The sequence below is a fragment of the Protopterus annectens genome, chromosome 12.part0, assembly GCF_019279795.1.
Source record: "Protopterus annectens isolate FY-2018-M chromosome 12.part0, PAN1.0, whole genome shotgun sequence".
Taxonomy (NCBI): Eukaryota; Metazoa; Chordata; order Ceratodontiformes; family Protopteridae; genus Protopterus; species Protopterus annectens.
The window spans coordinates 1,002,519,661-1,002,533,436 of record NC_056746.1 but is presented as its reverse complement, the minus strand read 5'-3'; the positions used below and the strand labels follow the sequence as shown (position 1 = coordinate 1,002,533,436).

The window sequence follows — 13,776 nt, the reverse complement described above, 5'->3', positions numbered from 1 at the left end:
GTTGTTGCAGGTGTCTTCATAGGTTCATAGGTTGGTACTAGGCTATCAGCCCTAGGGCTTATACAAGCCTAGCCATAACAATTCCCTGGCTGTTTCTTCCCACACTATTTACTTCCCTGGACCCCTGTCTAGCAGGGCAACTGACATGATCCCCAGGGTGAATTTCCTTTCTCCCATCCAATCATCAAGGTTCCTTTTGAAGAGGGCCAGAGAGGCACTCTGCTTGACATGTATGGACAATCTATTCCAGAGTCTGGGGAGTCTCTAGGACAGGAACCTATCCCTCCAGCATATTTTGTTTATTGTGATGACAAGGTTTAGATCCCTGGAGCATGTGGCTCTGAGTGATTGGGATTTCTTTAAGTGTAGCATGTCCAACAGCTCTGGGTTTGACATGGCCTTGCATGTTAAGCAGAGATCGCCTCTGAGTAGACGATATGTGACAGAGTATAGCTGGAGTTTTTTAAGGCGGTCAGCATAAGGCATCTGCTTTAGGCCTGTGATTCTTTTAGTGAGGTATTTCTGCGGCCTTTCCAGTTGTTGCAGATGTCTTGAGAGGCGTTGTATTCTATAATGGGTCTAATGAGGGATGAGTACAGTGGGACAATGACCTCCTTTTTTCTGGATGAAAAGCCCTTGGTGATGAGGTATGCCACATAGAAGGATTTCCTGACTGTTGTGGCGATGTGGTTATCGAAGGTGAGACCACTGTCCACCTGTGTCCCTAAGTCTCTTATCACACTTTCGGTGTTTAGTGTACTGCCACCTATATGGTAATTCATGGATACATGTTTTTTCCCAAAGGGGATAACTATACATTTCTTGGCATTGAGCTTGAGCCCATGGCTCTGGCACCAAGCATCTGTTTCTGTAAGGCCCTTTTGTAGAGTATCCACATAATTTGGGGATTCAATAATGGCTCCCAGTTTGCAGTCATCTGCGAACTTTGTTAGCCAGAGTCCCTTAGTGTTGGCCTGTACTTCAGAGAAGTAGATGCCAAGCAAGAGCGGTCCTAAGACTGAACCCTGAGGTACTCCACTTGTCACTTGTCTGGAGCTGGATTTGGAGTCGGCTACTTTTACAGTGTGGGTTCTTTCAATAAGCCAGTTAGCAACCCATTGGGTGACGTAGGGATTAATGCCCAGTTTAGTAAGTTTATCTATGATTCCAGAGTGGGGGGTGGTGTCAAAGGCCTTGGCAAGGTCTAGATAGGCTGTGTGGACCACCTTACCCTTGTCCATGGCTCTAGAGACTGATTCGAAGAAGTCAATCAGGTTCAGGAGACGAGATCGGCCCTTCGCGAACCCAAACTGGGTGGGGTCCAGTGTTTGAAGGTTGCCAATGTCTTTGTTTATAAGTTCCATGATAATACGCTCCTTGGCCTTGCAGATGAGGCTTGTCAGACTGATGGGACGGTAGTTTCCGGGATCCAAGGTGGATCCCCCCTTGTGGAGTGGGATAACTGTAGCTGTGCGCTACTCAGTGGGCACGAATCCTGAGGTGAGGCTATGATTAAACATGACACTTAGGTGAGGTGCCAGTTCATTTTGTAGTTCATGTAGTACACAGCCCGGGATGTCATCTGGTCCCATGGATGCTGTATTCTTAGTTTTGGAGAGTGCGATTTTTACCTGTGTGGCCATTATTACCGGAATTTGGCAATCTTCCGGTATTGAGATGGGCCATTTAGGGGGTGAGAAGGGGGTGAAGTTGGCACTGAATCGATCTGCCAGGATATTGGCAATATCCTTGGGATCAGTATATTTAATGCCATTCTGTTTTAGCTCAGAGCAGATCTGAGCATTGCCATTTAGATTCTTGACATAGTTATAGAATGCCTTGTGGTTGTCTTTGGAATCTTTGGCAATTTTATTTTCGTAACTAGCTTTGGAGGATTTTATGAGGGATCTCAGTTTCTTACTGAGGCTTGTAAGGGAGTTTTTTGCATCCTGGGATTTTCCTCTTTTCTGCAACAGTTTCTTCCTTTTGTTGTAAAGTTTGTTTATGGCAGGGGACCACCAGATTGGCTTCCTTTTTTTGGATGAGAGCACCTTGGTTCTATTTGGAATGGCACGATTCATGCATGAGTGAATGTGCTCGTACAGTGCCTTAGTGTAGGATTCAGCAGTTGAACTTTCAGTTCCCGTCTGCATGGGTGTCATGAAGTTTGTCACTTCTGACTTGAGTAGTATGAAGTTAGCTTTGGAGAAGTTTTTATGGAGGTTTCCTTACTGGGGAGTGGGGGTGGGATCTGGATGTTAAGGGTGATTATCTTATGGTCAGACCTGACTAACGAGGGGGGTGACCTTAGGTGTGGAGCATCGATTTCCCATGTTGGTAATGACCAGGTCTAGAATATTGGACCCCCTGGTGGGACTATGGATTTAGTTGATCCAGGGCGTTGGAATTTATGAATTCCAAGAACCGTTGGGCAAAGGTGTTGGTACAGGAGTAGTTTTCCCAGTTAATGGCAGGGTAGTTAAAATCACCCAGTATTAGGGTGTTTGGTTCTATCTTAATATTTTCCAATATGTTTAGAAAGGTGTAGTGAGAATCTTGGGGTATGGTGGGGGATCTGTAGCAAGCTACAATTTGGATTGCAGTCTTACCTAGTGTTAGTTGCACCTGGAGAATTTCAGACGCATTGTGTTGGGCAACTAGCCTGGTGGTGTGAATATCCTTGGTGAATACTGACACTCCTCCACCTTTAGTGTTTCGGTCCTGGTTTGGTGGCCGAAAAGTGTGGTAAGAGTTGTAGCCTGGTATTGCAGGGGTGCTCTCTGGAGCTTTGAACCAGGTCTCAGTTACTGCACAGATATCGATGTTCTCCATTTTTAGGAGTGCCTCGAGAGAGTGCATTTTGAGGTTTAGACTTCTAGCATTGAGTAGCATTACCTTCAGATTTTGCATGCTTGTACCTGTTACGGTGGTGGTTTTGTCCTTTGAACTTTGCCTAAAAAAGGCACTATAGGGGTTGCAAGTGCCTTAGCCAGTAACATGAATCCCAGGGGCGACAAGTGCAGACCATCTCTGGCAAAGCATCGTGGTCTGTCAATCATGTTGTCCCAGGCAGACAGATACTGGATCCCCTTTGAATGACACCAGAAGCTTAGCCAATTGTTGAAGTCAATCATTTTATCCTTATATTGTGGTATCATTCTGGGTGAAGGCAGGATGCTACTCAGGACTAGGGTCATACCTGCCTGGGCCACATGATCCGAGAACTCTTCCATGTCTCTTTTCATGTAGTCCAGGGAGGTACGTCTCAAGCCATTCACTCCAACATGGACAATGACAGAGTCATATTTGTACTTGTTGTAGAGTGACTTGAGTGCATGCGTTATATAGCGGATCCTGGCACCCGACAGGCAGCTGACTGTAATTTTCTCCTTGTTCAACCTAGTGAGAGGGACATCAGTCTGCCGGATTATAGAGTCACCTATGACTAAAGTGTTAGGTACATTATCTTGCCTTAGGGGCTGTTGCTGGGTGGCACACTAGTGTTGTGAACTATGTGACACTTTGGTTGTGATTGGTGTTTGCGTTTCAGCTTCAGAGGTCCTTGTTGCTTGGGCAGGTTACAGTTAAGGGCCTCTGCATATGTGGATTTAGTGTTGCTATGTGTGGGTGTTGGTGGTGTGGGTTTAGAAGGGCTATGTGTTGCTTGAGGTGTAGTGTGGGTGTTAACCTTCTCCTCTTGACTGTCTAGCACAATCTTGGGTGGAGAGAGCTTTGCTTCCATTTTGGCTATGTAAGTGCATCTCTCACAGGTTGTAGTGTTGGGTGGTAGGAGGAGAGGGTTGTCTGTGTACATGAGGCAATTGCTGCATTGCCCCAGTATGCCCAAATTCACCAGGTGGACAGGAGAATTCACCGGAAGCTGACCCTTGGACATGCCTGGTTTGGTGCTTTTTTTTTTTTTTTGTAAAGTACAGGAGCTGTTTTCCTTTGCCTTAGCAAGGTACTTTGCAATTATAGGCTGTTTAGTGCCTACTATTAATTTCTCCTTATTAACAAGGAGAGTTGAGTGCTTATATCAGTTTAAGGCTTCCTAGTGCTTTCCAGCAGGTATTAGAGAAAGTGCTAGTCACAGGGATGCTTAAAGGTAAGATGAAAAAAATGCACACTGCAATGTGCACTAGAGAAGTTAGATGTGAAAGTAGGTAACTTAAGTTTTACCTGTTTAAAAAGTTAAGGTTTAGTGGAGAGTTACTATTTTTAAAACAGCAAGATGGATTGAAAGAGGTGGTCACTTTTGTATTCTGGTAGTATGGAATACAGCAGGATGGCCAATAAATTTAAATAGTTAAAGGGGAGGGATTTCAAAAATGATGATTTTGTGATTACTCACACAAGCCAGTGAAAGTAGAGAGGAATTGAGATACATGGTCAGATTAACATAAGAGGCAGGCAACTAGAAAGACAGTGGTATTTAACAAGGCAACTGTGACTTGGTGGGAGGGTGAGGAAAAAATTCTGCCTGACTCAGAAGAGAGAGAGCTGTGGTCCCTTTTGAAGTTTTAATATGCTTTTAAAGCAGAATGCAAGTAAAACACAAGGTAAAGAAAACAAACCACAGTATTCAAAATATAGAAAGGCAATAAATTAATACAAAATATAAAAAATAAAAGCAAACTAACCTTTCCTTCACAGCAAAGTGTAGCAGAGTTTGGATGAGCCAAATGGGGCATTGTACTCTATGATGGGTCTGATGAGTGATGCTTAGAGGGGCCCAATGACCTCTTTCAATCTGGATGCAAACCCTTTTGTGATTAGGTGGGCCACATATAAGGATTTTCTAACCACTTTGGCAATGTAATTATCAAAGGAGAGGTTACTATCTACTTGGGTCCCTAGATCCCTTATTACGTCTTCCGTATTTAGGGGGCTACCACCTATGTGGTAGTTTGTGGATACTTTGTTTTTTCCAAAGGGGATGACTGTGCACTTTTTGACATTTAGCTTGAGGCCATGGTTTTGACACCAGGTAGCTGTCTTAGTGAGACCCTTTTGGAGGATGTCTGTGTCCTCCGGAGAGTCAATTGTAGCCCCTAGTTTGCAGTAGTCTGCAAACTTGGTCAGCCATAGTCCTCCTGTGCTTGCCTGTACCTCTGAGAAGTATATGCCGAACAAGAGGGGTCCTGGGACTGAGCCCTGGGGAACGCCACTTGTAACAGGTTTAGAGTCATACCTAGCTCCTGCAACTCATACCATGTGGGTTCTGTCCGTGAGCCAGTTGGCAACCCATCTTGTGATGAAGGGGTTTATGTTCAGGCTGGTGAGCTTGTCTATAATACCTGAGTGGGGAATGGTGTCAAAGGCCTTTGCAAATTGTAGTAGACTGTGTGGACCACCGTTTCCTCATCTATAGCCTTGGTAACTGTCGCAAAGAAGTCCACCAGGTTTAGGAGGCATGATCTGCCCTTAACAAAGCCGAACTGGGTAGGTTCCAGTATTTGAAGGTTTCCATTGTCTCTGTTAATGAGATCCATGATGATGCGCTCCATAGCTTTGCAGACCAAGCTAGTCAGGCTTATAGGGCGATAGTTCGCGGGGTCCATTGTGGCTCCATCTTTGTGTAGTGGAGTAACTGTTGCTGTGCGCCACTCTGTGGGCATGTAGCCTGTTCCAGCTGTCTTTGGCTGCTCAGTGAACCTGAGATATCTGGATCACAGTCAAGACTTGTAAAGTGCTTGGGGTATGGAATTCAGCTCAAAGAAGGAAGCAGATAAATGTAAAGGAAATGATGGACACTCAGAACTTTCAAGCCCTTCTGGAAGAAAAGATTTTTGCAGATGGCAGACAATACTCCTTTAGTGTGGCACATTAAAAAAAAACATAATGGAATCCATTCTTACCACTTTATTCCAGTTGGCCATGACTTTCCTGGTGATATCTCCGTCAAAAATGACCATAAGTCAATTTATATTTCATTCCATTTGAACTCTTTCATGGACTCATCATTATCATTGTCACCCCTCCCCTTTCCTATTTTTCTACATGGGGTTGGGGTGTCGTGTTAACTGTTGCCATCTCTCTCGATTCAATGCTATACTCTTGCCTTCTTTGACAGTCATGCCTGATTGTCACAGATCATGTTTTACACAATCCATCCACCTCTTTGCTGGACACCCTCCTTTTCTCTTACCTTCTTCCTGTCTGTGTCAAACTTTCTTCACCAGATTGGCTTCTGCTTTTCTGCATATGTGCCAAAATCGCTGTAATCTGCTCTCTCTAATCTTTTCTGCAATCGGAGCCACTTTGGCTTCTGCTCTTATGTTCTTTTTTCTTTGTCCCACAGTGTGCATCGTACCAATCATCTCAGGCACTTCATTTCCATCACCTTTCGCTTCCTCATCTGCTTTGCCTTTACTGCCCAGGTTTCTTTACCATAGGGTAGTACTGGTTGCACCAATTTTCAGTTTCTTTGCCATTCGTCTGTCATACACTACACCTGACATTCTGTGCCAGTTGGCTGCATCCCATCTGATTTTAGCTTTGACCTCTTCATTCAGACTTCCCTTCTCCTCAACCACCCCTCCCAGGTACTTGAAGTTGTTAACCTGTTCCACTATCTTTCCTTCTGTCTCAATTCTCAGTTTCTTCTGATTTCCCCAATTTGCTGCTATTACCACTATCTTATATATGCTTAGTTTCATCCCATGTGCCTTCAGTTCTGCATTCCATTCCCCGATCCTTTGCTGAAGTTCTTGCTCAGTTTGCCTGCACTGCCACATCATCTGCCTAGAGCAACTTTGTTGATCTGTCCCCTCTGACCTGTTTGCTAATGTAGACTATCACCAGTATGAACAGCAGTGGGCTCAGAGCTAAACCATGATGTACGTCTACTCCCACTGAAAACCCCTCTGTGAGACTGAACACTGTACTTGAGTCATCAGGTCCTTGTACATAGCCTGCACTAATTCTACCAGTGTTTCTGGTACTTTAAGCCACCACAATCCTGCCCCAAATCAGCTTTTGTGGGACCTCGTTATATGCTTTTTCCAAGTCTAAGAATGTCCATTTGAACTCTTTTTCCTCATCTCTATCTTCTTCTCAACTATCCGTCTCACTGCAAACATCGGGTCAGTTGTGCTGCATCCTGATCTGAATCCGAACTGCTCATCTCCCATCTTACTTTCTACTACTCTGCATATCCATTTATCAATCACCCTGTCTAGAAACTTTCAAGCAAATTTATAGGAGTTTGATACCGCTGTACAGCCCACATTTGTGGGTGTCCCCTTTGTTCTTGTACACTGGCACAAGTATGCTTTTTCTGCAATCATCTGGGATATGCCTTTCTCTCCATGCTACTATGAGTACCCTCAGGAGCCATTTCTCCCCTGTCTTTACCCATCATTTTTATCATATCTGCTGTGACCTCATTTGACCCTGTTGCTTTTCCTGTCTTCATTTTCCTTAGTGCTGTTCTTACTTCTTTTAGGGTGGGCTCCTCTTCTTCTCTCATTGTAGGCTGTTTCTGGGGCAGTACAGCTTCTGTGGGTTTTTCTTCATTCAGAAACTACTGTAAATACTCCTTCCATCTACCTTTGATGTCCTGTAGACTGGTGAGCAGGTTGTTGCTGGCATCCCTTATGAAGAGTATCTGACTATCTTTATCTTTCTTGCCTTGCAACCTGATTCAATTTCTTTGTGCCATCTACTGAGTCACTTTTCAGAAGCTGGTAGATCGTCTTTGATGCTATATTCTTTGCTACTCTTTTCTTAGCTTCTTTGTTAGCCAACCATTTTTCCTTCTTAGCCGGGTCCGTCCCTCACTGCTTACTGAAGACTGTCTCCTAGCACAATTCTGACACAGTTTCTAGCCTGTTCTCCTAAGTAGTAGACTCTGGATCCCAAGCCAAGTGGCTTTGCTGTAGTGTCCTTCCATCTTCTCTCTTGGATACATAGGATGTCCAGCTTCCTCTGTGCTATCATGTCATCCACTTTCAAGCTGCATCCTGTCAGTGAACCTGCATTCAGTGTAGCAATTCTTAGTTCATGTTTGGCAGGTTGATCAGTGTTAGGTTCAACTTTCGCTCAACAGAGCTATCCCAGGTAACCTAGGCTGGGTAACTGGACACCAGTAGCTTATTGGCCCAGGGCTGATGGCCTTTATGGTGGGCACACACTGGCCAGTAGGGGCACATACACCCCCTCCAACCATTGGCATGGGTCCCTGGCATAGGTTGGAGTAAGCCAGGTCCTCAACCCAGGAAGGATGTAAAACACGTTTCCAAGCAGTATCTAAGTGGCTGGCTCACAGTATTTTGTTCTTGTTCTCATCACAGAAAGAAGTTGTAAGGGACTATGAGAGCCCAAAGCATTAGGAATACAGCAGCCACTGTAGGGTGAGTGCATAATCTATTCTGTAGTAGAAGTAGCTACGTGATTGTAAGTATGCATTATTTCCAGGGAGTTCTAGACTAGACCTTGCCATTCTGCAGGACTTTTTGCAGCCTAGTCCTACCAATCTGTCCACCTCCCTAGCCTCCTAAACTCTGAGAATTGTTTCAGTAGTAAGGACTACTGCAAGACTGATATGTATGAAGAACATGGAACAAGTGTGTAAGAGTTTACATAACAGTAATAGGAGATGTTCAAGTGGATCATTGTTGCAGTACCAGTATCCTCCTTCACTCTCTAATATCTTCTTTGGTATCCTGGACTGGGATGGTGTACCCTATCCCTGTGCACTTTACCCTTACCTCCTTCCCTAACTCAAATACTGTGCCTACATATGCCTGGATAGCCACGGGGAGCCCTATTTCTTTTAAGTCATTAATCCAAGTAGTTTAGGACCTTGCTTAGAATGTAGCAAGTGGATACTGTCTAGTTTTCATGGGCAAAAAAGCTATAAAATGGCATGGATAGATGTCAGCTGTATTCAAGGGACATCCTGATATCCTTAAGGGGTCAATGTCTGCCTGGTCTGCAGGAACAAGGACACTGACCTCTACCTGTGGAGGTTGCACCAGATACTGGGCCTTCTGTGGCTGATGCCCCAGCAGTAAAGGCTACTACAACAGTGATCTACTTGAATATCTGGTGATATAAGCTCTTAACACAGCTGTACATCCTTAAAGTCTGCAACAATTATTGCTCAAAATAAATAATAATGCAGTTCCCTTCAGGCCATGTGCAGGACAGAAAATTCCAGCAATGCAGTAGAGAACTGTCTAGCATCCTGTTAAAGCTGGTTCAGTGTTCAGTAACTTAACCTTGTAAATACAAAGTTTGTATATTTCTTAAAATGTAAGATTTCTATAACAGTCGTATGGAATACAGCATCTAATGTGGACTAAAAAGTATTCTTTATATAAGCTTTGAATGTAATTTGTAATTTTAAAATCTTCTTAAATAAACTTTCATCACAGGTATGGATGCTGACTGGAGACAAACTTGAAACTGCAACTTGTACTGCGAAAAATGCTCACCTTGTGACAAGAACCCAAGATATTCATATCTTTAGACCTGTAAGTGTGACCCACTGCTTTTGCAAGTGTGTTTATGTTGAGTTCTTCTTGCTAAAAATATACTAAATTTTGAGATTCTTATCACTTTGAAGTGAATAGTGTGTTTGTGGTGTTTGTTTTTAATTTATTGTGTGTGTATATATGTGGAGAGACAATATGTTGCATGCCGAACTTAACAGATTATAAGTTCCGTAAGGTCAGTTCTTGATGGTATTTTGCATATTAACCACTTCCTGTCATAGGATTTACATATTGACAGCATTGCCTTTACTGAAGTTGTCATAAAATGTGCAAGCCCAGCAACTGTATTATCTTGGCACAACAAAAAATTGTACAGCGCTATTACTGTTGATTACTTCCTTAGATTTATCCCTTTATTTTTAACGGGGTTTCCTCCACTAATGAGCTCTGATGTATTTTATTTGGCTCCGGTCTTTTCGGATTATTTAATTGTCATTGTGTGTTCTCATTACTGTGGCACCATTATCTGTAAAGATTCTTTCTTTTTCTTTATTTTATTAGTTACCAGGGCAAATGAGCCTGTCCCTCTTGGACCCTTTTCAGTAATGAGCCCAGACCCAAGGGCAATATTAAATACAACATACATAGATCACTTAGTGTAGCCAGTCCACATACGCATGATGAACTTACAAGACTGCTTAGAGGCAGCATCAGAATTAGACAGACCTAGAGGTATGAGGCAGGGAGCTTTGCACTAAGACATGGTACTGCCAAATGATGGCGAGTCTTTATTGTTTGACAACACTGAGCAGTGTTCCTAAAACAGCAGGTGCAGGAAAACAGCATTCAAGGATTTTGTTTAATTTTGCTTTCTGTTTCCCCACCCCAGGCCGTGGTAATTGATACACTGCCAGATGTCAAAATACCTGTCGTCTAAGAATAGCTTATTTTGTTGCTTAGGTTTATGTTGCTGTTTTTAATTGGTTTCTGTGAAACCTTGCTATAGGAGAAATTTACTGAACCTAAAATAACCAGCATTTTAGATCCGTAGGTAGACTTTGCTGTAGCATGCTGGTATACGAGTTGCTTATTCCTTTACTCCTTCCTTCCTCTACCGCATGCAGTCAACATACTTTTGGGGAGCAGGCATGGTATTCTCTGATGCTACTCCTTTCCCTCTGTCACTTGCACTTTCAGGTCCCTTCACAGCCATCCTCCCACAGTTATGCAGCTGACAGTAATCCATCCCCTCTAAGTAGAACAGAGAGGTTTGAGGAGGGTTTTGCATGTTCCAAGGTGGGTGGCATCATGGAAAGTGTTAGGATATGTCTGGCAAAAATAAAAAGGGTCACTTCAGCAATAAGAGCATCTAAAAAAATAAATAAATAAAAAGACACCTGTGGAAGTGTTTTTTTTTCTCCTTTCCCTCAGTGGACTAAGAATGCTTTTCTTTATATAGAGATTTTTATAATGAATATACAATACTGACCGCTTTTCATTTTCAGTATGCACTGTTTGAATGGAATTACATTACTTTATCGCATATATAGTATCTACCACAGCTGAGTCAAAAACTGAACTGACTTACTACTGTGTCTGTGGTTTTTCTCCTCTACATTGTTACTAGAACTAAGGTAACAGCAAAAATTAAACGGAGAAAACTAAAGATCCTTTGTAGCATAAAGAATAACAATTGCGAACAAAACCACACAGATCACCACGCTGTGTAACATAAAATGTCAGACTTTTTAATATACTTAAAGCACATAAAAATAAATAAAACCAATAAATAGTACAGAACTTGGGATAAGCACTTTCAGGAAACATCCCTTCATCACATCCATCCATTCAAATGTAATCTTCCACTAAAAAGAAGACTACCATCCAATCAAAATCAATGGAGGGACCTATGACCCTTCAGAATCAGCTTGATTGGTACTATACCATTCAAACTGGGAGGTTTGTCAGCCTATAGATTAGCTATCCAATAAGATTAAATCACCTCAGTCCTATTCACCAAATCTCCACCTCTCATATCTTCTTCCTGTATCTGTAGCACAATAAACAAAAAAGCATGATCTTTGTAGTGCTTAATATGCTGGGCCAAAGCATTATGTGTGTAGAGTCTAGTCTGATGTCACTTTGATGCTGTATAATATGGTCTTTATGCAAACTATTTTTTTTCTCCACATTTTTTACACTTCACATGATATACAACGCTCTTAGTGAGGCAGTCTGCATGTAAATTAGGATGATATGTCCTGTTCGTGATTGGATGTTTGAACTGGTTTTCACTGCTGATATGCTTACAGGCTTTACACCATCCACAAGAAAAAGTACCAATCCTAGAAAATGTGGTAATGCATCCTTTAGAAGACGTATCCTTGCATAACACCCTTTTCAAATTTAAATTATTTCTAAAAGCAAAATCCACCAAGAAGTGTGAATATCTGGATCAGATACACGCACAGATAAACGCGATCACCTGAAAGTTACATTAAAGTATAGTGGTGATATTAATAGGATATGTAACATTGTTAAGGACAATTGGAAGATTCTTTTAACAGATCAAAGTATTAAGGAGGTTGTAGGTGATGCTCCCTATTTTGCTTTTAGAAATAATTTGAATTTGAAAAGGCTTTTATGCAAGGACACTTCTTCTAAAGGACGCATTACTACATCTTCTAGTATAGGTACATATTCTTGTGGGTGCTATAAAGCATGTAAGTATATCAGCAGTGAGAACCAGTTCAAACATCCAGTCATGAACAGGACATATCATAATTTACTTGCAGACTGCCTGACTAAGAATGTTGTATATCTTGTAAAGTGTAAAATCTTTATCCTTTTATGTGGGGAAAACAAATAGGTCACTTAAGGACTATTTTACAACATCAAAGTGACATTAGACTAGACTGTAAGCATAATGCTTTCGCCCAGCATATTAAGCATTACAAGGATAATACTTTTTTGTGCTACAGATACACAAAGAAGGTATGAGAGGTGGAGATTTGGTGAATAGGACTGAGGTGATTTAATCTTATTGGATAGCTAATCAACAGGCTGACAAACCTCCCAGTTTGAATGGTATAGTACCAATCAAGCCAATTGTCAAGGGTCATAGGCCCCTCCATTGATTTTGATTGGATGGTAGTCTTCTTTTTAGTGGAAGACTAAATTTGAATGGATGGATCTGAAGGGATATTTCCTGAAAGCGGTTGTCCCAGTTCTACGCTTTTTATTGGTTGTGTTTATTTTGTGTGTTTTAAGTGTATTAAAAAGTTTGCCACTTTGTTACTCAGTGTGGTGATCTGTGTGGTTTTGTTCACAATTGTTACTAGAAGTGACAGCATTCCATATGTTGCATGATTGTTTTCTTATCAAACCACCAAACAGTTTGATTCCTGTAATTAGGCCTCTGTTGTCATGCATGGCTCTATTCATCTTGACCAGCAGACTGTCATTGCTAAATAATAATCCATCAGTGATGTGTTCATTGGTTTGATGAAGAGACTCAAATCCTATTGGTCATCAAAGAGCTTGATGCCGTGGATCCATTGATGCAACTTAAGGAAGTCTGTGTAGTCATCCAGTTCCTTCTTGAAGGTATGGACTCATGAGCTGAGATCAGATGAGAAGAGGAGCTTACCTCATATATATGGGAATCTCTGACTTAAGTTCTTTTGTGTTCACATAATGGTGGGTTTAGCTAGTAAGTGGGCCCTTCAATGCTTTGCATATTAATCATAGTTCTCCTCTAAGAATGTAATTTGATACAATCGGTGAAAGAGTTGCTGTAGTTTTGGCTATAAGGCAGACTTTGACATTCTTCATTTCTCTCTGTGAGAAACATTCATAACTTTTTTAACTGCATCAGATGGCAAGTGTGTTGGATATAGAACAGGCTGCAGGATTTTATAATTGGTATATAAGTGCTGTATACTGTGGGGCAGTTACCTCCTTGGCACAGATTCAGACAGTGGAGGATCATATGGGCAACTCCATATGCTTTGAGGATGGTAGCATTGTAATGTTCAGTGACATCTTTTTTTCTTTCACTGGTATTCCAGTCCTTTCACACAGCTTCCTAATCCTCCCCTCTGTGATCCCTGATCCCCCATTGTGAAACCCTAAATCCTTCAATGCAGATCCACAATCCTTCTTTTACTGTAGTTAGCTGCTGCAGGCCTATAAGTAAATGTTCTCCAGACAAGGCGATGTATGATATAGAACCCAAGAGCACTATAATGGTAAGTTGAATTACTCACTGTCATATTTTGCTAGCCTAGATTGAGGGAATCAAACCCAGGACAGTAGAATGAATCCTGATTGCAGC

The 13,776-nt window shown here is 42.1% G+C and overlaps 1 protein-coding gene across 1 annotated transcript in view; it reads left to right on the top strand.

Moving 5' to 3' along the window:
* Positions 1–13,776, top strand: part of ATP9A (ATPase phospholipid transporting 9A (putative)) — a 2,147,009-nt gene that overhangs the window by 1,541,239 nt on the left and 591,994 nt on the right. The window contains exon 19 of the mRNA XM_044090027.1: positions 9,381–9,479. Within this exon, the coding sequence (XP_043945962.1) occupies positions 9,381–9,479 (99 nt within the window). The remainder of the gene's footprint in view (positions 1–9,380; positions 9,480–13,776) is intronic.